Source organism: Astatotilapia calliptera, chromosome 15 (genome assembly GCF_964374335.1).
Source record: "Astatotilapia calliptera chromosome 15, fAstCal68.1, whole genome shotgun sequence".
Lineage (NCBI taxonomy): Eukaryota > Metazoa > Chordata > Actinopteri > Cichliformes > Cichlidae > Astatotilapia > Astatotilapia calliptera.
The window spans coordinates 23820682-23846360 of NC_137436.1; the positions used below are offsets into that span (position 1 = coordinate 23820682).

Consider the following 25679-nt stretch of genomic DNA (forward strand, 5'->3'; position numbering starts at 1 on the left):
AGACTAATCATATTTGCTGGTTTTGTCAATTTCCACTTTTAATCCCAGTTTTCACCTTCACTGAAAATGTCCCAAGCATATTCCAAAATATAATTATGCCCTTTTATTCCTTTAAATGTCATTTTACAGACCTCAGACTTACATTTCGAATTTTCTCTGCAGTTTTTTAAAAAGTGCTTTCCCCATCATAACATAACATAATCATAGTCACATTTTCCAGGTCATACTTTAGGAAAATGTTTACAAATGTCAAATTCAGGCATTTTCTCTTTATGTCATATAAAGAAAAAATGCCTGAATTTGACATTTGTAAACATTTTCCTAAAGTATGACCTGGAAAATGTGACTATGATTTGTTTATGGGATGAGAAAATAAGTAAGAAAGTAAATTAGGTAGATATAACTTCTGTCTTTACTGGATCAGGGTCATTTGTTTGTAAATGCAGTTGCTCGGTATCAGTAAGGAACTTAGATAGTGTGTGCCACTGTGCTTTACGTTTATTATTATTAGTCTAAATCATGTACATCACTGTTCTCTACGCTGCTGCTGCTAAATGTCCGTCTCTGTATGTTTGCCATTGGTTTGTTTTTATATTAAATGTCACCATGGACGACTTCCCTGTTATCTGTGTACATGTACTGTACACATGTGTAATAACCATAATCAGTGTGGCCTTTACTTTCTCAACATATTATTATTAGTGTTTCCAGCATTTACGGACACAACTCGGAAAACAAGCTTTTAAAAACGCTGCCCCCATTTTCCGGAATAATCCCAGAAGAACCTGAAGTTATTAGCTTTTTAAGGATTGTGAAAATGTTTCTCTTTGTCAATGCTACTCTCTCAATCTCCATGAGACTTTTACTTTCAAAAAAGTGTATATAGAGAGCATTCATCATATAAAATGAGAGTTTTGAGTTGTTTCAAACCAAGAATGTAGTTGATTAATCTTTAAATGGAGCCTATTAGAAGATTCGCAGCAGCATTTTCAGAGGTGTGAGGTTTAGTCGCTGCATAGCTCGGAAGCTCTGAAGATGAGTTGACTGTCATCCTAAACAAAGACATTTATCATGAATAAGATTTTGTTTCTAAGTTTTTATATTTCTATTTTTCCTCCCATCATCCAGGATATCAGTGTTCATCCCATGTAAGTATTAGAAATATGCCCATTTTTGTTGTGATATAAGAGTATGTATGCTGTTTGCAACCCATAAATGTTTATAACCAAAACAACAACAAGATATGTGTAAAAGTCCAGATTGGTAAAGGACTGTGAGACCTTTATGTCCTTCATAAAGAGGGTGGACACAGAAAATGAAATATGGGGAAAGAACTTTGTTTAGGAAACTCAAACAATATTTGTCTTGCTTTCCACGCCATTACACCTTTTCATCTTTTAAAATAATGTGGGTGTTGCCTTTGACGGTGTTTTATCGGGTCATGTGTCTCTGGTAATATTCAGTCCACATGAGTTGTGCATGCATTTACTGGAAGTGTTTTCCTACCAAGACTTCTTCTCAGCCTCATATGAAACAAAGCCTCTGCACGGCTGATTATCACATTAAAAATGTTTCTTCTGGCCTGTAATCAGATCTTTGATCTTCTGAGCTCCACAGCAGCTCTGTCATGTGTGCTGGGTGTTGGCTTGTTAGGACTTTTTTTTTCTGCTGATGTTTCCCATGGGAAGAAGAGCTCAGCAGACTCTGCTAACATGGGTGAGAAGTCTAAACCGTAACGATCGAGGAGACAGATGTGAAATGAAAGTAGAAAACTGGAAAGAAACGAGGGTTGCTTATCAAGATGTACAACCACAGTAAGAACCCTGAGTTAATATCTATGGGTGGACTGCGCAGGAGGAAACATGGTGGGGGAAGTTTAACCTTCAGGGGACCTTATTTTAGCACAAAGTTACACTGTGAAAGGTTTATTGCAAATGTGTTTATAATATTATTGCTGTATTCATTTACAATACTTCAGAGGAATTTGCACTACCATTAAGATAATTTCATTTACATTATTATTATTATCATATTATTTTTTATTAAAGTTTACTGTAAACTGGTTTACTGCAGGACTAATGTAGTTTACTGTTTACAGTAATACACAGTACAACAAACAAATTAAGCATCAGGAAAAATTATTGGTATTGCACTGTTGAGTGAAACATTGGTGTTGGTATCTGGGTTTGCATCACTAGAACAAATATGTTGTGAAGATATTTTCTGACTTCTTCATGAATAAACATACGGCAGTTTTTTAGAGAACACTGCCCTCTTTTGGCAGAAATTAGACATGACGTTGACTCTGCGTGGAAACAAACTTTACTTCATGAGCCACGTGCAGCCCAGTCTGATCTCGAGTATCAGACAGTAAAATTGTCCCATAATAGCCTGTTTTTATTTATTTATTTATTTTTAAGTCAGTTACTTATTGTAAGTGTAAAAAAGTACTTTTTGATAACATTCACGCGGACCATATATGAGCTTTAAAACAAACAAACAAACAAACAAACAAACAAACAAACAACTTTAATCCACAAAAACATGAGTGGGAAATCCTTTACACTTCCTCGAAACTTTTTTTTTGTAAAGATCTATTTACAAAACAGGTGATTTTTAACCTCAGATAAAGAAAGTAACATTACAATGTCAACACTACATCTCGTTTTTTCTACATTTATTGAGTCTACTATCTTTAAACGTGCATCACAGTATTATTTAAAGTAGAAAGACATAGAATTTTCACATTGTGCTTCCCACTGGACCCCCTCAGAATCAGAACACCACACTGAGGGAACCTCAAAGTAATCCACCAAGTACCAAAAACTTCAACAATAACTCAGTAGCACAATGAAGCTAATGGGCAGCATCACTAGGATAATAAAAGACATCAGCACAGGAAGACAGAATCCTCGAATCCAGACACTTACATTTAAAACAGCTGATTTTGCACTTTACTGCTAATTTCACTCTTTTAAAGAAAGCTGTCATCACCATACTAGCGCTTAGAAAAGCGCTATATAAACGCAATCCATTATTATTATTATTATTATTATTATCATTATTATTATTATTATTATTATTATTATTATTATTATTATTATTATTATTATTATTATTATTAAGAGGTATATTTAACTGATAAACTGTACATTGTTACATACACTGTTAAGGAAAAGATTAAGAGAAAATAGAAAGGCCAAAAATGTTAACTTCACAATAAAATGAGTACTTTCGATCATCAAGTTGAGAGAAAATTAAAACTCATTAATTACATGTAATAATTAAAATCGTTCTTTTTACATTAAAATACATAACAATAATAAAACATTGTAATGGAGGCCTGGTGAGGGAAAAACGGCTAGAATTTAAGAAATTAAATTAAGAAAGCAACATTCAACTTGGTCTTTAAAATGATCTTTGACCCTTGGTTTACACTGTGTTCCTGTCTGCAAGCTGTTTCCCTCTCAGCTGTAGGATTCCTGTAACAGGGGGACTCAACCGTAGTAACCGAGCCTCTGTGTTTACCCTCAGCCAGCTGCAGAGCTGCAGATAAAGCTGCAGCTGAGACTGGAATGATGTATATTAATATGCACACGGTGTTTCAGGAAGAGACCTGCCAATGCTGCTGTATTTTCAGGCAGACAGCAGCTGTGTAACGTTTCATTAGAACATATTCAAGTCATAAATCTGGGCATTGTTCCCGCAGGAATAACAAATATTTACATTATCTTTATTCATTGCCTTGGTAATATTCATTCAGTTTGTATGTCGGTGTGGTCATTAGCACTTATTGTTTTTTACTGTATAAAGAATCAATGACGTAATGTACTGTTTTTATTAAACACATATACTTTAAAAAATTATTTTAAAGTTGTTTTTGGAGAAGTTTTACGAGACACGTCGTTTAATGCGTTGTTTTCGACAGCGGATGGCGCCACAGAGCCACCTGTTGAAATTCAACAGAATGCACTGAAGCTGCCTCTGAGATTGTCTATGAAGATGAGTCACTCTGTGTTCTAGTAGAGGAAATACTAGACGCTTAGAAGTGTTCCTGGGTTCTTTATATATTTATATATATTCTTTATATATACAAACTGTATATACTTTCTCGATAAAGACTTTTTTGAGGGGGTCTTTGGAAGGCTTGTAAATAAAATTGACCTCTCTGTCTCCCAGAGGTCTGGCAGCGTGAGGGTTCAGACTCTTATCTGGTCATAGGACCAGAGGACGGAGACCTCTGATAAATCTGATGGAGCCACTCTTTCAGTCTGGGGGGGTTACATCTCCTAATGCTCCCATCACAGTAAAACCACTTTAGTCTTTACTTTCCACATCTGGTCCAGCTGGTCTTAAACCCCTGGAACTTTCTCGGTTTACTGTCAGCTGGGATTGCTGCAGTTATCTCTACACTGGACTGGTTGGTTAGTCATCACCTGCTTGTCTGTGTGGAGCTGTTAACCACCCTCAGAGGTGTCTCTTAGCAGGACGTGGGACTTGCAATAGATGTTCTTGTATGTTGCCCTAGTTTTAATGTTACATCGGCGAAGTGGAAGGTCAGGTGTTCCAATCCTGATCAAGGCATCCCTTTAGTAGAACAGGACTCCTGTAACAGTGTGGTGTATGGGGCACAAAACTAAAATTGCTGTCTCTTAGCACATGATGTGAATACTGTCTATTTTTAAATATATAAAAAGTTAATTTATGACACAGTGACATTTCTCAAATATAGACATTATGATATTAGCCCAATAAAGATTGTCATTTGATTGGTAGGGTTTGTCTCCATTATTGTAGGGTCTTTACTGTATGATATAAAGCACCTTGAGGTGACCGTTATTGTGATTTGGCGAAGTTATTGCAATAAAACTAAATTGAATTAAATTTTAGATGAGTTGTTTTTCTTTTTTGATAAATGCTATTTTACTTTGAAATCTGACTTATTGTCTCAAGTACTCTGCATTTAAAAGAAAATCACAAGTGATTCATCTCTGTTATGTTAATATTATTTATTAACTAAATTTCTCAAATGTAAAAAGTAGAAATGTTTGTAAAGCAGCATCTTTTCCAAAGTTTGTGCTGAAATCCGGTAATTGCTGTAAGATATTTGTTTTAGTGTTTACGTTAATGGACATTAATATCAAAATAAAAAACTGAAGCAAAGCAGCTCATTTACATCTGTGTGTTTCACATAAAACTATGTAATATATAAAACAGACAGACAAAAGACAATGCTTAAAGTTCAACGTGGTTTGAAAAAGAGTTTTAGCCTTTTCTGATGCTTCAGCTGTTCAGTCTTTGCTTACTTCTCATGAATCTTCACTTTTAATCTTTGTGCTGCAACCGAAGCCATGAGTGCCTGAAATCTCCGACAGGGCCTGATTATGGAGCCTCCATCATAAAGAGCGGGGCTGCAGAGACACCAGCTGTCCGGTCCCTGAATTTCCCTCAGAGTGTGACCTCCTCCTGCCGGTGAGAGCTGCACTTTTTTTTGCCCCTGCGTGTTTCGCAGCTGATAATCATCAGATCCGCATGAAGCTGGAGCTGCTCGGTCGGACTGCGACTTCCCAGGAGAGTTTAGAGAGGAAAGAGTCAAAAACAAAAGTCCAAAGGTCCTTCTGGCTGCTTTTAACTGTCGCTTTCAGTCCCATCGGGACCTGCTGTGGAGGACCCACCGCGTCTGTGTTCCTTAACTCGGCCTTTTTGCGGTCCGAGCTGCCGCTGAATGGGACGCACATTTTCTGCTCGCCTGTGCTGCGATGGAAGCGGAGAAACCACCGGGCTCTCCGAGGTACTTGTGATGCCTTTAACTTCTGTTTTTCATTCGCGTGAAAAGCAAACAACCTGTTGGCAAAGTTCAGTCTTGGTGCAGGTTCAGTTAATTCAGAGTTATTTTATCATCTCATAAGTGAGCGAAAATCCAGATGTAGCCAACCACAGTTTACAGAGAGATCAAAAGGAAACGGCTCATATTCATGTGCACGAGCTAGAAGTCGACTGTAATAAATGTTTTAAGTTAAAATCAGAATTTTTACACAATCATGAAGCGGCAGTTTAATATGAGATTTTTATTTCAAGTTAAACATAACAAAACAATATCTTTCATGTCAACAATCAATATTGCGCCGCTTAACTTATTCAAACCAGGACTTTAGTTTTGGCTTCAAATGAAAACTGTCTGTAAATAATGCGATAATCTGACCCTGATGTTCCTGCAGTTTAACTGTTCAAAATGCAGAATTTATTCATAGAAAGTTTCTGTGTAACACTGTCTGAGATAGATGGCAAACAGCAGATGAGCAGTATGGGTCCCTTTATGGTTTGCCAGCTTGCCGGCAGCCACAGTTCCTGACTTTAGCACCTGTTTCAGACGTTATTATGCAATTCAATTCTATAAATAAACTCTGCTTCAGAAGTCAGAAAGTGTCGAGATGATGAAGTCAACTTTTTGAAGTCAACTCGATGGCGCATGTGGAAGCTGTCAGACACCAAAAGCGTCCGGTAATGCTCATCTGCTGTTTAGTCTCTGTTTCATTCATATTGTTATGCAGTGATTGCAATGCTCATGTCCAACTCTGCTTTTTAATATTGGAGCTTTATTAGAATACATGTACATGAATAAGGGTTCAAAATAATCGTTATGTGCTCCTGTCTCTTTAAGGCCAGCCTTCTCTTTAAAGGAACTTTTTTTGATTGGACAGCTTCTGGAAACCTACAGAGGGGCAGCAACAGGCCTCAGTGAGCTTTGTTGCTTGTAGAGACATAACAGAGAGCCATATATTTGGGGGGGGGGGAGAAGTCCTTAAGCATGCAGTACACAAAAAAAGGAACATTTTTTATATTAATAATATTATTCAAATGAGATAAATTAAGATAAAGAGTATCCCTCCCTTCAGGTTTATACCCCTTAAAGCGGCTCGCTAGCACCTGAGCACTGAAAGTATGAAGCCTCTGTTGGAGTTGTGCTGCTTATTTTTATTATTTCTGCAAACGAATCAACACAATATTTTATTTTAGGGGCTAAATATGCTCAAACCTTCACCAAAAAGTTTGCACACATGTCAGAAGTGGATAAACCCTTTGTATTTTATGGGTTTTAAATATGAGATCCATATTGTACAGTAATGCCACTGTTTTGCACATGTCTCACTCTGTATATTTTATTTTATATATTTTATTTATTGTTTACTCTATTTAATTTGTAAAATATGTGTGTACACACACACACACACACACACACACACACACACACACACACACACACACACACACGTAGAAAAATATTTAGTATACACATCCAGAAATGCATATACTATTATATATTGTACATATATTTATTAGTTTCAGATGCAGCCATTCTTGTATTTTTTGTTTACATTATTGTATTTTGCACAACTCTGTTGCTTGTGAAGCTCGCACACAAGAATTTCACTCACATGTGCTGTACCAATGTACCTGCACATGTGATGTGACAATAAAAGTGATTTGATTTGATTTGATTTGAGAGGTGCAAAATGGTCCCAAAGGGCCCCCTGAAAAATTTCAATGCAGTTGCCCGGCTGTTTTGCTTTGCATACACGTATGGCATTTAATACACACATCTTAAGCTGTATGGAAAATCCTCTTCGAGCCATGCCTTATACCCAACAAGAAGTCCACTGTTTTTCAAGGTGTATCACAAACTCAACCCAGAGAGGCATCAGCGTGATCTTTGGCCAGTCTAATCGAAACACATTTCTTCAAAGTTTTGAAGTTCTGTGTTAGACTGAGTATATATCTTCTAGTCTGTCTTAAACTTCACATGCTAGACAACTCGGTCATTGATCCAGCTGAGTCACAGTCACAGTGCCACCTACTGGCAACAGTAAATCAGCATCATGTGATCCCTCGTACGCTTGTACGTTATGTTTGCGCCGTGTGGTTTTGGGTTTTTTTCTTTGTTTGTTTGTTTTTTTTAATCATGTGCAGCAGTGTGATGTGTCCTTCGTGGGTGTTGTATAATGCAGCGTCATGGACACAGGAAGTGACATGTTTATGCAACACCCAAGAAGATTCCAGGCTTTAAAACATCGAAATGGGACCTGTGCTTTGTTTATCTGTGACCTCAGTAAACACTTTCTTGATGAGTTTTTGGGCTCAGTCACTAATTTCAGGTCATATTTAATAAAATTGCTGAAGTTCATTTTGTAAATTACGATCGTTATTAGAGTCAAGAAGGAGGATTATCCAGGATGTGCTCATTGGCCAATGACCTGTAAACTCACGCATCACTAGGTTTGCTTTTCATGCCCAAATTCTCAGTAAGGAGGCTTCTCTTCTTCCATCTTTTCTTTACAGTCAAGTGGCCTTCATGCTGAGGGACCAGTCGTCACTGCCTGCATCTTTAATAACAAACATGTTTATGAAAAAATTTAAAGGTACAACAGAACAGGCTTTTGTGACGGCTACAAGTCATCGGAAGGTTTACAAATTTGTCTTTAACCTTGACATAAACAATTAAAATCATTTACATTTTCATGTAACTAATGACTTATTGAAAATTAGCTGTGCTTAACACACCTGCACAATTTTCTTCTTGCGTTTTTATGGTCATTTATTTTTTATTTTCACATGTATTTAAGCTCAATATGTTAACATAAGATTTCACAATATTTAGACATTCATATTTTGATATTGATGTTAAGAACTGTTCTGCATTTGTTCTGATGGCGCCACATGAAAGGACTCAGCTTTCGAGCGTATATTGTTATATTGTTGTGATGTTTCCTTTCATCTTTCCCAGTGTGCACTGTGACCTTTAGCATAGGTAAAGATGTAAAAGTGTGCCCCCTCTGTGGCATTACACAAACATTTTAAGATGGAATAGCTCAGTTAATCATTACATCATCAAGTTACTGATTGCGCTTTAACCTCTTGAGTATAAACATTTTTATGTAGCTTCTCGAGTAAGGATTTCAGTGCCACCAAAGTTGATGTCTATTTATGTGCAAGTTTCTTACAGATTTTAACGTTTGAGAGATTTTATTTTTTCCTGACTGATTCATCTTTCCTCTGTCTCTATTTCTAGCAGATGTTTTGAGTGAAAGCAGCAGAGACGGGGAAGATCTGCAGCATTTCATCGTTGTTTTCTTGCTCCCGATCAGCAGTCTCATCCAGCAGGTCAGAGGATTTATTGAGGATTTAACCACGTTATAAAACTCTTTAAAGGCGATCTACCCGAGAGCTCAGGCTTTTACTTCAGTCTATTTTTCTTCTGGTTGGCCTCGGAGATGCTCTGCAGTGAGAGGAAGCTTTATTCGCAGGATTTCAGTGCTGAAAAATTGGGAAAAGTGATTGGACGCACGATGCTCTGCTGACCGTTTTTCTTTTTTAAATTTTGGATGTTCACCTTCGAGGTCGTTCTCCCACCACCACGTCACAGATAGCAGACAATGTCTACCGATAACAGCCCGCCGCCCCTGCCAGCTTCTCCAAGGTCGTTCCATGCCCTACCTCATCACCCGGCCCCGCCCACCCCATCACCTTCTCCCAGCCCGCCAGCCACCATCTGCAGCCGGCTTTCCAACGGCAGCCAGTCGGCGCCCAGCCCCACGAACTCACGGGGCTCGTTCCACGGCATCTCCTTCCTGCTTCAGATCGGACTCACGAGGGAGGCGGTCACCCTCGACCCTGGAGATGTGTCGCTGTCCTCCGTCAGGGAGCTCGTCTGCTCCATCGTGGATCAGAAGGTAAAACCAAAGGGTTTTTTTTCTGTACACTTTCCTTTTTTTCCTCTTTTTTTTTTTTTAAATCCACAACCTTAAAGCAGAAGTTTGGAGATTTTAACTGGCACGTCTCACCTTCAGGATTCAAAAAAGTTCACATCCCACATCCACCCATTTAGTTGTATAGAAATGAGGCTCAGCACCTTAGCATCCCTTTGTCCTCCTCACCCCACCCTCAGAGGCTCAGTGCCACACAACTTTCTTTTTACCTTTCATATAAACTTATTGGTCAAAGGTCGGAGTTCAGACACCGGTTGACCATAGGCTGCAGGGCTGAACGCAGCGACACAGGTTTGATTCTGAGCCGAGGCTCTTTGGTGACTGTCTAAACCCACCCTGTTGTCTAATAAAAAGTCCTAAATTTTTTTTTTTTTTTTTAAATTCGGGGTGTGTATGTGCACATAAATATGCATGATTCGATTCCTTGGATCAAAGTAAGGCTCAAGCATGCCGATGCGGCTTTCCACCCCGGTGTAGAACCCACTCGTTGCTGAGGAAGCCACAGAAGGGAGAGTTTCCAAAACAGCAGGATGCCGGTCTGTTTGGTGTACCTGTACTGATTACCTTAAGAGCTTTAAGGAGAGGGTGCTATTTGGAGGAAGTCATAACAATTATAATCTGTGCTGACCAACAACAATCCCAGCGACTGAGAAAACACAACCCCGGCACGTCTACGTGAATGGAAAACTGTTCTGAAGAAAGTGTTTTCCTCCTCTGGTCAGCCTACAGGAGGAAAACCCACAACGTGTCATTCAGTCTTTTTTATTCACAGCATCAACTTCTCCTCCTTTTTTTCTTTTTTTTCTTTTTTTTGCCTTCGCTGCCCTGCTGGATTCCTCTTTTCTAATCGTCGTGTGTCGAGCCTGTCACATTCTGCACTTCAACAAATCTGAACTTTGGCCGCGATGTCTGCGAGAGCTCGTGAGCTGCAAGCATTTGATTGCATTTGTGGAGGAAGGAGTGTTAAATGTTCTCCTCTGCAGTGATGAGCTAATAACGATTAGTCCGCTGCGTCTCCAGTGACTCTGTCAATCTCTGCATGATCTGCAGCTCCATCATCTTGGTAGTCGTCACTGAGCTCGGAGGCACATGAACTGCTCCTTACCTGTTTCTTGTTAGAATGGCCGTCCAGCTCACAGGGGATTTCCCAAACACACTAAGTGTTACTGTGAGTAGGTACACTCCAAGACAGTCAATTATAGCCTGTCTAAAGAAGTGGCTTAATAATATGAAGGACCATCAAAACAAATGAGAACCGAAGTACCAGGGTGAGATCTTTATAAGGTAGTTTGCAAACCAGGCGGGAATTGCGCTTGTTTAGAGACCGTTGCAAACCCCCACAGGCAAGAAATGAATCCTATGTGGACACAAATAATTATCAGGTGTGTGGACTTGTGCACAAAGCCCGATGTTAATGGTCTGATGCCAAAAAAACCCTTAAGTGGGTCCTTGCGTGCTTGCAGACGGTGATATACAAATATATTAGAGTCCATCATATAGCGACCAGGGCAGGCATCATTCTGTCAGGCACGTCTAAAAATAAAACCAAAAAAAAATTGCTGAAATGTGTCGCCAAATATAAGCAAAGTGGGCAGGCCGACACTGTTAGACACACTTGGGGATGCATTCAACTTTGTGTCAGAGCTTCTTCACAAGCTTCTAGCTTCCGCTCTGAGCCTCACCTTATCTCTCACCATCTGCTGGTTTTCTGGTTTTTACCACTGCTGAACGTACCACCTGCGTTTACATCACTCAGTGCATTTCCCAGCAAGCTACAACACGCACTCACAGACACACATACCCAAATGAACACACACAGTTTGCAGCAAGTTTGCAAGGCATGATGGGTTGGAGATTAAAACCTAGTGATGCTCTCATTTTTGACTTCTTTCTGCAGACGCGTTTCCAGCGCTGGCTGGGTTGTGCGAGCACATCCAGTCTGTTAGGCAGTGTTTGTTTGCAGCTTGTCACTGGCTGAGCTCCCACCCTCAGCAGAGGAAAAGTCTTTTTCACAGGGAATGTCACTTCCTGGTTGGCATTGCTGTGTCAGCGGCTGCACTTCCTGTTTTACAGTCGTGTGTTTGGGGTCGCAAGAGCAACAGGGTGGTCAAAGTGAAAGAAAGTGATAAAACAGCCAGCTGATAGGCTGTATCTATTGTTATTGCGCATAATGGCAACCGAAAGAGTGTCTTTGTTTGGTTTTTTTTGTTTTTGTGTGCACATTATTTGGCCTAAATGCCAAAAAATGTGCACAAAAAACACTGATACGTGCGTACGTCCAGGTCTCACCACTTCTGTGATATGAAGGCACGGCTGTTGTGAGGAAGTTGATTTCCAATTTTTAACATGAAAATGAAGTGACGGGGCTTCTGCTCTCATGCATGCTCACAGTTTAGCCGACAAAATCAAAATCATGTTTGAATTTTTGTTTAAAAAGCTCCACACGGGTGCAAAATTTCTTTAAAATCTCTTCGTTTGTCACTGTCAGGTCTAAGCATTGAGATTTTTAAGATGCTTTCTTTTAATAAAAATTGAAAATAATCAAGTTTTATTTGTATAGCATAACAGAATCAAATAATAAATCAAGAAAAAATATAAGGAAGAAATTCTTTAACAGTTTAAGTGTCTGGGTGTCATCCTTGATCGTACTCTATCCTTCCATTCTCGTATCCTTTATAAGCCTGAGCTGGTCCAGAACTCAGCTGCCCACGTTATGGGTATAACCCACCTCGACTCGCCACATCATTCCTGTTCTGCAACAGCTTCACTGGCTCCCAGTTAAACAGATTTCTCCTACGGACATTCAACCTCACCATCTCTGTTGGACCTTCTTCATGTTCCCACTTCTTCTTGCAGTCTTAGATCTTCTTCCTCCCTCCACCTGACTGTTCCCTCTGCCAGTCTGTTCTGGGGCCAGACCATGAAGGGCTTTAAAAGTAAAGTAAAATCTTAAAATGAATTACAGAAGTTCTGAGGAGCCAGTGTAGAGTCATTAAAACTGGTGTAATATGTTTACGTTTCTCAGTTTTTGTAATGGTGTTTGCACTTTAATGCTTTATGACTGATACTCTTTGGAAAGTCATTACAATAATCTAAACAAAAGGAAAAAACCTGTCACTAAACCTGAGTGTTAAACGGATTCTCGCGGTATTCTTAAGGTGGTCGTAGCAGGTCTGTTTGTCAAAGGTGAGATTAGAATCAAATATTTGTTGACAGCTTTACAGCCTACTACAGTGATTTCAAACACGCAGACATGTGTATTTATACCATCACTACTTCTTCTGAAGTTTTCAGATAAAGCCACATTTGATAGCTTGTTTCCAGTATCTGCCAATATGTATCATCACACCTACAGCGTTAGTTTTCTGTGGTTTCCCCCACACATAAAAGCATTTTTTTCATCCCCTCGCTAAGAATCACACCTGTTTAAAGTCTGCTAATGTAGTAAATATGCATGTAATTTGTTGGTGCAGACATTTGCACAGAATTCAAGGGCAAAACTGGATTTACTGGCCTGCTGCAATCAGTGAGCATATGTAGGCAGATATCAGCTGACAAACTGCAAACAAAACATGAGGTCTAGGTGTCACAACCAGTGTTGGTCAAGTTACTTGAAAAAAGTAATCAGTAGCTAATCAGAATCAGAATACTTTATTGATCCCTGGGGGAAATTATTTTTTGTTACAGTGCTCCATTTTAAACCAACATTAAGACAAGACAGACAATACGCTAACTAAGAATAGTACAATATATACATATATATACATACATACATACATAAGTCACTTATAAATAAATATTTGGAAAAGAAACATGTGTAGTTGTAGCAGCAAACAGTGTGTTAAGTGGATGCGTTGTACAGGGAGATGGCCACAGGCAGGAATGATTTCCTGTGTCGTTCAGTGGTGCTTTTCGGTAATCTCAGTCTCTCACTGAACGAGCTCCTGTGACTGACCAACATGTCATGGAGTGGGTGGGAGGTGTTATCCAACATTGTCTTTATCTTGGACAGCATCCGCCTCTCCGACACCACCTTGAGGGAGTCCAGCTCCATCCCCACAACATTGCTGGCCTTACGGATCAGTTTATTAAGTCTGTTGGCATCTGCGACCCTCAGCCTGCTCCCCCAGCATGCAACAGCATAGAGGATCGCACTGGCCACCACAGACTCATAGAAAATCCTCAGCATTTTCTGGCAGATGTTGAAGGACCTCAGTCGCCTCAAAAAATAGAGACGACTCTGGCCCTTCCTGTAAAGTGCTGTGGTGTTTTTAGCCCAGTCCAGTTTATTGTCAATGTGTACTCCAAGGTATTTATAGTCCTCCACAATGTCAACACTGACCCCCTGGATTGAAACAGGGGTCAAGTGTTTCCTGGTCTTCCTGAAGTCCACGATCAGTTCCTTGGTCTTTGCCACGTTGAGCTGCAGATGATTCTGCTCACACCACGTGACAAAGGAGTCGACCACAGCCCGGTACTCTGTCTCATCATCCCTGCTGATGCATCCAACCACCGCAGAGTCATCAGAAAACTTCTGAAGATGGCAGGTCTCTGTGCAGTGGCTGAAGTCTGTGGTGTAGAAGGTGAAGAGGAAGGGGGAGAGGACAGTCCCCTGTGGTGCCCCTGTGTTGCTGATCACCTTGTCAGACACACACTGTGGGAGACGTACATATTGTGGTCTTCCTGTCAGGTAATCAACAATCCAGGACACCAGAGAAGCATCCACCTGCATCGCTGCTAACTTATCACCCAGGAGGGTCGGCCTGATGGTGTTGAAAGCACTGGAAAAGTCAAAAAACATGACCCTCACAGTGCTCGCCGGCTGGTCCAGATGGGTGTAGACACGATTGAGCAGGTAGATGATGGCGTCCTCTGTTCCGAGACGAGGCTGATAAGCGAACTGAAGGGGATCCAGATGTGGTCTTACTATGGGTCGCAGCTGGTCCAGGATGAGCCTTTCCAGGGTCTTCATGATGTGGGAGGTCAGTGCCACGGGCCTGTAATCCTGGGGGCCACTGGGACGAGGCGTCTTTGGTACAGGGACGAGGCATGATGTCTTCCACATCACCGGGACCCTCTGCAGACTCAGACTCAGCATAAACAGTTTATGAAAGACTCCACACAGCTGGGGGGCACAGGCCTTGAGGACAAGGGGACTCACTCCGTCTGGTCCAGCAGACTTGCCTGAGTGAAGTCTCCTCATTTGCATCTCAAAATAACCGATTACTCCCCCCCCAAAAAAGTAATCCTGTTACTTTACTGATTACTTATTTTCAAAAGTAATTAATTACTTAGTTACTTTTTAAAAACACGATTTACAACCTGAAGAGGTGATAAAGCGATAGATCTTTCAGCCCAATTCTACTTTTTCTGCATAATCCATCATACAAAATTTAATCAAATGGAAAAGTATCTTTTTAAAACTTGTTTTATTAGTTTTAACCTTTTAACTTTATGCATCAAGCAAAAATTAAATTATATGCAACATTCTCTGACTGGAAGAAATTTGTTTAACATTTAAACCTATTTTCTGCACATTCCAGCACATAAAATATTTTTGTGTGTTTACACTCACTCTTTCAAATGGATGCAAGTAAAACACAGCAGAAAATAAATAACATCAAAGACTAGCGGTACTGTTGCTCTATCTTCACCTGTACAGCAGGAGTGGCATAGGCGGAGGTTTACCCTGGTGCAGGTGTGCCGCAGCGGTCAGTGGAAGAATCCGCGAGTTTATCTGTGAGTCTCCCATTACGTCGTTGCGCACTCGGTACTTGCTTGGAAGTTTAGGGTTTTTTTTCGCTTTAAAAAGAAGTTTTCTTCCCACGCACAACGGACACTAATGTTTTTGTCACTTTTTATGGAATCAAACTCAAAGTAAGGTCAGTACTTCCATGCTTTAAACGCTGCACGCTCATACTCTCTCCCACAATCGATATATGATCCATTGTTGATCTGCACACAGCTGTTGTCACTAACGGCGCACTCGCTTACGTCACTGTCATGAGACATTCTTGCAAAAAAATCACGGTTTTAGTAACGCAGTAACGCAGCGTTCCTACGGGAAAGTAACGGTAATCTAATTACCGTTTTTGCAATAGTAATCCCTTTACTCGTTACCTGAAAAAAGTAATCAGATTACAGTAACACGTTACTGCCCATCTCTGGTCACAACTGAGAAAAAGAAATTGTGACATGTGCAACAGGAAAAGAAGAAGTGGAAACGGGGAAATAAAGTGACTGCAGAGGATTTTTCCAGCTCTTGCAGAATCTTCCCCTCTTCTCTGCCACCTGGGAATCTCTGTGCATCTGCATTTTAAAAAAATAAAAAAATAAATAAATAAAAATCATAGAAATGCATGTAGAGACTGACCTGCTTGCCCGCTCCAGGATGATGATGATGATGATAATAATTAATAATAATAAATTTAAAAAATATTGCAACTACCAAAATGTTTTATTTGCTAAAACTACAGTATAATTTATAGTGTCATTTCTTTCTCTGTCTGATTGAAAACCCAAAGTAGATGTTCCAGCAGGAACGCTTAAAGAGGTGAAGAGGTGGAAACTGGTCTTGTTTGGTTTGTGCCGAAAATGACTCGATCGCTGGAATTTCTCAACCTTTTTTTTTTTTTTTTCCTCCTTTTGCATCCACATCAAGAAGCTGAGAGCTCCGTCTGTGGGCGGGTGGATGCATCTGCTCTGATTTACTGTAGTCCAGCCGCGTGCGTGTGTAGGAGGCCAGAGGAGTCGTGGCAAAGTATAGGGAAGTTCCCCTCCTCTGCAGGTTGCCTTGCTACACCCTCATCCCATGCCACCCTCACCATATACACACACACACACACACACACACACACACACACACACACACACACACACACACACACACACACACACACAGTCCCATCCTGGATTGTGAAACACTGAAACCGCAGTATTTTTAATCATCACTGAGCAGACGATAAGCAGCGATAAGATCGCAGAGAATTTTTCTCCTGCAGCTTTCAAAACTTTACGGAGCTTTGCAGCCTCCTGGTTTTGGTCTTGCAGCATTTTTAGTGTGTTGCATCAGCAGCAAGCAAAGGAGCAGCATGTGTGGAGTTGTAGGAGACTTGTATTGTGACTTTCAGTCTTATAATCTGTCACTTTTTCAGAATTGCAAAGAGTCTCCTTTACTGTGAGTGCAATAAGGAACAAGCAGGCCGGGCACAGATGTACTGAAGGGTTGACCAGTTCATCTGTGAAAAAAGGCAGCATTAGAGGCTTGTTTTGCTTTTAATTAACTGAATTTATGATCTTTTAGAAAGAACCTTTTTCAGTCACCATAAGTAAGTTTACCTATAGTGTTCTGCAAGGTTCGATTTTAGGTCCTCTTTTATTTTCTGATTTTCTACACAGATGGAGTTTTCCTTGAGACTTGGTGATCCTAAAAACCCAGCCTCTGTTTCAAACTTAGTACCTCAAAGTCACAGTAACCTGTCACAATCAGAACTTTTGTGTCAGAAACTCAGGAGTTTGATTTGGTTGAGCTCTCAGCTTTGAACCAACAACATTAATTAATTAAAAAAAAAAAAAGAAATCCAGACCTGCTTCCTCTACATTTGAATAATCTTGAGAATAACACCAATGCATACCTGGGGAAAGTCATCTATACATTGATCTCTCAGGGTTTGACTCATTGTAACGGACTCCTCTGTGGTGTGAACGAAAAGTCACTCTCGCCTCAAACTGTTTTTCTGCTCTTGACTGATATCTTTTAAAGTACATCTGGGTGTGGAGCTACAGAGAAGAAATATCAGCCTCATTCGAGCAATCGCTCACCTTAGACCTCATGTGGGGTCCTGCTGTCTGCTCCTAAGTCTGGAGCATACTGTTTGCTGTTTGCTAACAGTAATTAGAGGAATTTTCCTTTAAAGACAAATTGGCCATTAATACAAAATGCACAGAAAATACTTGATCTCTATTTTCTTCATTATTTGTGACCACTGTGAAAGTTGCAAGCATTTATATGGATCAGGAATGAGGAAACTCCTTTAAACCTCCCCTTTTAACGTTGTGTTTGTATGTTTTGACAGTTTTACGCTGTTGAAACCTGTTGCTGTCTCTGTTTACCTCATCCCCACCAAGCTCTGCTAGCATTTTAAAGGGCTGCTCAGAACGGCCTCCCCCTGATTAGGTGCTTTTCTTCTAACCAGAAAAGACCCTGCATCTGGCCCTATAGGGGCATTTTCAAACCTGCCCACCAGTTCCTGCACTGGAAAGCACCCCATTAACATACTTAATCCCAGCACTAACAGCCCTTCATCACTCAACACATCCTAGAGCAATTTATGAAGCTTAAAACTTTTAAAACGAGCAGTTTCAATGGGGTGAATAAAAATAACACTGTCTGTATTTCAAAAGATGCCCACCAACAAAGGGTTTTGGATAATGTGATATTTACAGTTACAGTTTGAACTTCACTAACCTGGATTATGAGCTCTTAATGTTTCTCAGGTTGTTGTGATCACATCTAAATCTTGCATTTGAATGTTAGAAAACCTGAAAAAGTCATGCTAGCTTATTTGACAGTGACCAGTGGTTCAGGTGTTAAATTTCTTCCTCGGCAACAATAACCAGCATTACAAAACTATGTGCTTGCTTTTAATAAAGGATATCCTTTAAAGCAGTGTCTCTCTTTGCTGTGTCCTCTACTCTGCTGGTTTCCATGGCTGCCAAGGCCAGGTGGTGCTTCAGGTGGAGACGTGAATGTTAGTAGCACAGGTATGTGAGAGGGAGTCAGTGTTATGGTGCTTTTAAATGCTTGTAACTCTTGTAGTTGTTGTAAATCTTCAGGTGTGCAGCTCATATGTCACCCCAAATACAGAATATACATGTTGTTTACACCAAAGGCAAACGGTGATTGACTAAAGATGCATGAAGAGAATCATTTTTATGGAAAATCCACAAATTAATGTTCATTTTGCTAGTAGCAACCTCCAAAAGTTTAAAAAAATGAAACTAATACATAAATGCCAAATCTGCAGTTTGTCTAATGTGCACTCCAGTAGTAAGTCAGCCCTCATTTACAGCTACAAATGATAACAAAGTGCTTGAGGATGTATGTTTCTTTAAAATTACTCATATGCAGGACTTAGGATATGCCTTTAGCTTTTTGTCACTAGTAACCGCTCAGTTCAGTTCAGCTCGACTTGACTCGACTCAGTTTTTAGGGTTTTCCACTAGTTGGTTGTACCTGGTACCAGGTACTTTTTTTATTTTAAGTACCTACTTGGCTGGGGTTCCAAGAGATCTGTAGACACTGAAAAATGTGATTGCATGCCACCGATTGGCTAGTCAGTGGCGTCACTCGATGATTCACAAAAATTAAAAGCACCACTTTTGAAATCCAGAAACAAAGGAAATGGCTCCACACAAACTAACACAGCTGTCCCCGAGTCAGACAAAAAGCCACTGATCGAGCAGCAGGTATATCATCGCCTCAACAAACATCCTTCCTTGTTGTGGTGCTCGTGTTGCAAACAAATGACATCACTGGACTTCCGGCTGTGTTGCTATAACGACCCCACACTTATTATGTGCTACTCTATTCTAACAGAAAACAAACAAAACCGAGTCGCATCCTGTTAAGTTTAATAGGTAAAAATTGAAAAGGGCTAGTAGACTAGCCACCGTATCACCAGTTGTAACCGCTAGCTATCTGCATGGCTTCAACTTTGGACGACTCTGCTATGTTTGTTTGTGTTTGGTTCTTAGAGCATTTTTAATAGAATTATCTGACTTTTAATATGGTTAAAACTGTGCTTAAATTTTAATGAGTAAAATTCTTGTATGTCAGCAGACTGTTTGTTGCAAATGAATATTGGCTGATAACTCAGCACTCCACCCTCTGGTCCAGATGTGGTCACTTCTGGCTATAAAAACCAACATGGTGGTTCCCAAAATGCTAATTATGGGTCTTCAAAATGTAGAATCCAAAAGTCTCGGGTACAAACTGTGCAGATGGTCTGTGTTTGCTGAAAAAGAAATGGGGTAAAATATTGACTTTACTCTTATATTTCAAGGTTTTACTGTTTTTAAAGTGAAATAAAAGCCATTTAAAGCACTGTGACAGGTTCCGTCATATATCTGTGTAATAAATCAGCTACATGTAGGTCCAGAGGTCTGCACTCTCGCCTCAAAGCAAGAAGGTTGTGGGTTTAAACCTGATTCATAGTTGGCTGAAGGTGCAGGTACATAAAGCAGTGGGTGGGCATGAAGTGTGGAAATGAATAATATGAAATAATTTCTTAGCTGCCTTTTTATTTAAAATAATAAAGTCCATCTTTTCCCCTTAAAATACACAATTATCACCAGAAGTTCAAGACTAGTATAAAGGTGAAAGAATAAATTAAAATAATAATTGAAAGAATAAATAGATAATACCTGTGTCATAGGTAAATGACATCACCCTATAAAGGTACCTTATTTTCTGTGTGCCTGTTTCCACAATCCTCAGATGATTTGAGCATTGAGTAAGGATTTGGGTTATGGAAGTAGTGCTTGTGGATTATGGTTGGGGTGTCTCCGGGAAATGAATGTAAGTGGATGTAATGTGTCTCTGAAATGACCCGGCTGCTGTCTTTGTGTCCGATTTATAGAGCTTCACGTGTGTCTGGTTCTGCTTTTATATGAATCTGAATCTCATTGCGGGGCTGAGTGCATCTGCACATATGCTTCATTTCCACTGACATGGTTGTTAAAATGCACAAAGGATTTAAATTGCCTAAATCAATAAATGACTTGATGTCAGTTAAAAATTAATGCAGTTAAGTGCACAAAAATAATCTAACATCATTTTATGATTTAATATTTATCAATTAATTTCTCTTTATATTGACTTTATCATTTATTCTTCTCATTTGTTTTGTTCATTCATATTTTTTCCTCCCTATTTTTTTTTGTTTACATCATTTGTTTCCATTTGTTTTAATTTATCTACATACATTTTACATCTTTAAAAAAAAAACTAAAAATCCCTGTTCTCTTCCGTTTCAGTATGCAGATGAGGTGACTATTACAGGGTAAATAAACTAACAAGCAAACCCATAGGAAACGCATTTAAGGAGGAACTGGATTAGAAATGAGTGCATCAGCGGAACAGCTTGGAGACAAAGCTAAAGAGGAAAGGGTGAGATGGTATGGAGGTGGGATATATTGGACACAGGATGATGAAGATTGAGGTGCCAGACAAGAGGAAAAGAGGAGGAGTTAAGTGGAGATTCATAAATTACATAATTTTCTTAGGGATTAATAAAGGAATCTGATTCTGATGTAGTGAAGGAGGAGGATATAAGAGGCAGATGTTGGCGACCCCTAAAGGGAATGTCTGAAAAGAAAACAACATGATGAAATGATTTGTCTTTTTATTTGGTTTGGATTTTGGCAGTTTTGGCTCTCTGTAGAAGCTCCACGGACACACACATCCATTTTCATATTAAAAACCTTTTTGATAGATATTAGATGAGAAGAGCAGCCAAAGATCGAGCTCAGGCTAATATCCTACAGCAACAAGATAAATGTCTTCACCCAAAACTGTTTTATTTTTTTGTTTTTGTGTTTTTTAGGGGATCACATGATTCTACAGGGTCAGACAAATTAAAATTTCCAAGGTTTTTTTTTTGTTTGTTTGTTTTGTTTTTGTGTTGTTTTTTTTTTAAATAAGGTAAAAAAAGAAGATTATGGGCCCCACTACAGAACCCTGTGGAACTCCATAGTTCCAGGTGTGTTTCAAGTGCATAAGAATAGATGGCTTATGTACATAAATTATTTACATAAACAAAATCAATCAGTTCTCCATATGCAGTTCATACAGATACCGTAACCGGGTTACTACATAATCCAAAAAATAATATAATTATAAACAGCAATCATAAGGCTACACTAGGGTGGTTTAAAAAATCCAGAAGTTAAATCAATTAAAGATTAAATGTAAAATGAAATCAACTGTAAAAAAAAATGAAAACTGGCTTAAAATTTATAAAATAAGAAAAATAACCTATTTTAATGTGGTTTAAAGTTTGGAATGTGCCAACCTTGATTATGATGCCAGGCAGCATGGAGCCTATATGGTAAACGTATGTTCACCAATCTTGGAGAGCAGCGAGTAACCAGCCTGATCCAGATGACCTGAGCAGGGTCGCAGCGTACGAGCACGTCTGAGAACACGCAGGGTCTCAAAACCAAGAATTACAAGTTTGACTTCTCAGTTTTACAGGAAGCCTGTGCAATGACCTCACTACAGGTGATCAGTGGTCACACTTCTTTTGAACTAAACCAAACTCAACAGTATTTAGTATGACTCACACAATGTAGTTCCTTTTATCCCAGTAATGTTTTCCAGTCTCAGTAATAAACTGCAGAGAAACGGGTCCATTGTTTGAGCCCGTGAGAAGCTCATTAATGACTTTTGCCTGGGCTCTTTCTCTGCTGATACACTCTTCAAATAAGCCTTTATGTTTCATTTCCAGGTTTGTCCAGGATTTTATAAGTTCTTAGAAATAAGCAAGGTACAGATGACTTAATAAGAAGTTTAAATGTAGCCAATGTGGACCAAGGCTTAGCATATAAATTAAATAAAATAAGGATTATTTTGAATAGAGAATAAAGCAAAGCCACTATAGAGTACAAAAAAAACTGAAGCCAGGAATGAATAGTTCGACTTGAATTAAATTAAAATATTAAAATTTTTTTTTTTTTTTTTTAATAAATGTTAGTGATTAAAAATGCTATAAAAGGAGTAAAGTGTTCAGTTTTAACGTTTTAAATGTGGATGTGAGGTTTAATCCTGTCACTTACTTCCTTTTATGTAAGATGTTGAATTAAAACATTAACTGCAATGCTTTTTTTTTAACTTTTGAAAATCCCAGCTTAGCCTTTTGAGCTCCATTTGTCGTCTCATTAGTCAAGAAAATCCCTTGAAAAGCACAAAGTTTCCAGCTTGAACTCTGATCCCGATCATCACACAGCTGCTGTCTGAAACTAAAAGTTTGTTATAAAATCTTTTATTTATCCTGTTGAGTGTCTCTTTAGATTTTGTGTCCTGGGATGCTCTAACTTCTCCGAACTATCGAGTATTTTGTGTGAGCCCTAAACCCCCACAATCAGTTTTCTTAATATGACTTTAGGCCTCGTGTTTTTGATATTAATTAAATTATTTAATATATAGTTATAGTTGGTATACAATCTTATAGTTTTTGTTTTATACTTTGTTTGTAGATGTAATGAAAAGGTCATTTAATTTTTGTTTCATTTGGTTCTTTAGTCAGTTATAACAGTTTCTGCACTGTGGTTAATCGATTACTGGTTGATATACGCTCCTGAGCTCAGTTATGACCATGAGGTGACAGAAAGCATGAGATCCAGAATATGAGCAGTGGAGATGGGCCTCCTCCAAAGGTTGAGCCACACACAAGGGGACTAGGGTGGAGCTGCTGCTCCTCAATATCGAAAGTGCCAGTTTAGGTCGTTCAGCCATTTGACCAGAATGGCTCTTAGGTGGCTCCTATGTGTCTACTGAGAAGAGTTCCCAGGGCAGCCACAGGACATGTTAGAGAGTTGGCGTCCCTCGGCTGGCTTGGGAAAGCCTTGGTTTCCCCTGGAAGAGCTTGAGGTGAACGGGGAGACCCGGACCTGGATAAGTGGCCATTGTTTATGATGGGACAGTTTAGAGTTGCATTGGGCAGCATTTTTTTTTCCCTCAGAGGGCCAGATTGGCTTAGTTACAGTAAGTGAAGAGCCAGATATTAACCAGCTAACATTAAACTTTAAGTGCTGTAATTTATTAAAATCCATTAATGACAGATTCCTTGAAATTAAGCTGGGATACTTCAAAGTGTGATCAATGCGAAAAACCTAAATGCTTCCTACATTTGTTTATTAATTGAAATGCACACCTGCATCAGTAAATACAGACCATGTACATAGATGCAAATTATGTTTTATCATTGCAACGGGCTTACTCTTATTTTGAAAGTTTTGGCCTAGCAACTACCTTTATCTCTGTAAAAGTGTGTGTTCCCCAAACAGTTGGTTAGGGGTTCCAGTAGCGCAGAGAGCGCTGCACTAAAAATGTCCTTATGAGTGTTTTGGCTTGCAGCAGATCATCTTGATCAACTCTTCTGCGAGCAGCAGTGAAACTTGGACAAAGTGCAAACAGGAAATGGAGCGCGTTCACCTTAGCTGCTGCAAAAGGTGCAGCTTTTACTTTGAAGGTGAACGTCAGTACAAAGAAACGTATCACTGGGCTTATCTTACATTTATGTGCTATTATTACATTTTTATTTAACAAGGAAGAGAACCTCAAGAATTTAATTGACTCATTTGTATGATTTGCGACTCATTGCTTCCTGTGACAACATGCAGTATACATGTTTTGTTGTGTGCTTTCCTGGCCAATCGCTGGGCCCAATTAGCCCCTCTGGTGAGCTGCACTTCTGCTCCAGCTACTGCTAAACTAAGTAATAGTACTGAGTGAGAGGAATGTTTGAGGTCGATGATTGAGAGGTGAATGTTTGCTTTTGGAGTTTGAACGTCACCTTTAACCCCTCACATCGATCTCACACTTGCCATTTTCCTTCCTGTTTTATGTAATTGGTATAGATAAGAGCAGAGCTGCCACCACTTTGCATGGACTGAGTCAAGTAAGACCCTTCTCTCTGACTACAGTTTGGCGAGGTGAGCTGTACGCTGGCCTGAGGAAAACGACGAATGTCTGTGAGAAAAACGGCACATGTTCCAGTCTCATTCCCTGATCCAGATGTGCTAGACGAAATGTCTGCACAAGGGTTTCAAAATCATTTTATATTAAAACATGTGTTTGCAAAGTGTTGAAAGAAGCATTTACACTGGAGGACAGTAGTAAAATCTGTAATAAATGTGTGAGGAGAATTGTTTTGCCTGTAAATGTGTAGTCAGATCTGATAATGTATTCTCAGCTCTCTGCATGAGCTCATTTACCTGCCAGAAGCTTGTCCGTGTCCAGCAGGAAGTTTTTATACATAACAGGCTTTTGCCTGCAATTGAAATAAAAGAAGTTGGGTAATTTTTCTCTTGAATTGAGTCTTGCAGGAAGTGCAGTGAACACACCTGCCTGTGTGGCAGATGATCAGCAGTAATAGCGTCTAATTACGACGCTGGTATTCAACTGCTAAATGTCAGCACATGAGTGACCTGGATACTGACCTCATTCACCTGCTTCCATTGTACCTGCCACTGTGATAAGAGCCAGGAAGTGTGTTTGTTTCCGTCTGGGCGATGTCATGTGGTCAGAAAAAGGAAATTGGTTTGAGTTTAATGTTTACTTAGCTCTGCGCAACCATGTCTAATCTAATCGGGATATCTGCAGCTCATTTACATCCAATTTGTCAGCTGAGATGACATCATGTGCAAGGATCACCTTGTCTGTGTCTGCTGCTCTTAAAAAGGGGGCTTTATGTCCAGTTTTTAATGTCAAATGACCAAAGTTAGTGTGAGAAGTACTGGAACGGTGTCTGTGTTAGTGGGCTCGCTGGTAGGCAGATGTCTTCCTGTGCTTGACAGCGTGATCTCTGAGGTCACCGTAAGTGGGGAAACTTGCCGCTTCCTTAATTAAAGTCCTGGCCATTAAAAGTGATGACTGAAAAACCACAGTGAAAGAAGAAGTTAAAAAAAAAATGTTGTAATATTAAACGTATTGTACTTGTGCCTCGAGTACAGAGGGCGAGTCATGCGAGAGATGTTAGACTGTGTGTATCAGAAAACTAACAATGATACTGTTAATGTTCAGAATGTACCCAGACTGGCTTTGATTAGTTACTAAAGAATAAAATGCAGTATATTAGTTTATTTAATTAATGAGCTGGGTGCTTGAGGTGGTTTAAGTGACTTTGAATGGTT

At 39.5% G+C, this 25679-nt stretch overlaps 1 protein-coding gene across 3 annotated transcripts in view; it reads left to right on the top strand.

Moving 5' to 3' along the window:
• The first annotated feature begins 5521 nt into the window (after positions 1 to 5521).
• The window catches only part of LOC113037457 (serine/threonine-protein kinase D3), a 56830-nt gene continuing 36672 nt past the window's right edge, over positions 5522 to 25679 (top strand). For 2 of the 3 annotated variants that reach the window (XM_026194544.2, XM_026194546.2), the window contains exons 1-2: positions 5522 to 5791; positions 9068 to 9728. In XM_026194544.2, coding sequence (XP_026050329.1) covers positions 9432 to 9728 — 297 coding nt within the window. In that variant the 5' untranslated portion in view covers positions 5522 to 5791; positions 9068 to 9431. The remainder of the gene's footprint in view (positions 5792 to 9067; positions 9729 to 25679) is intronic. The other variant, XM_026194545.2, reaches the window with a different exon arrangement.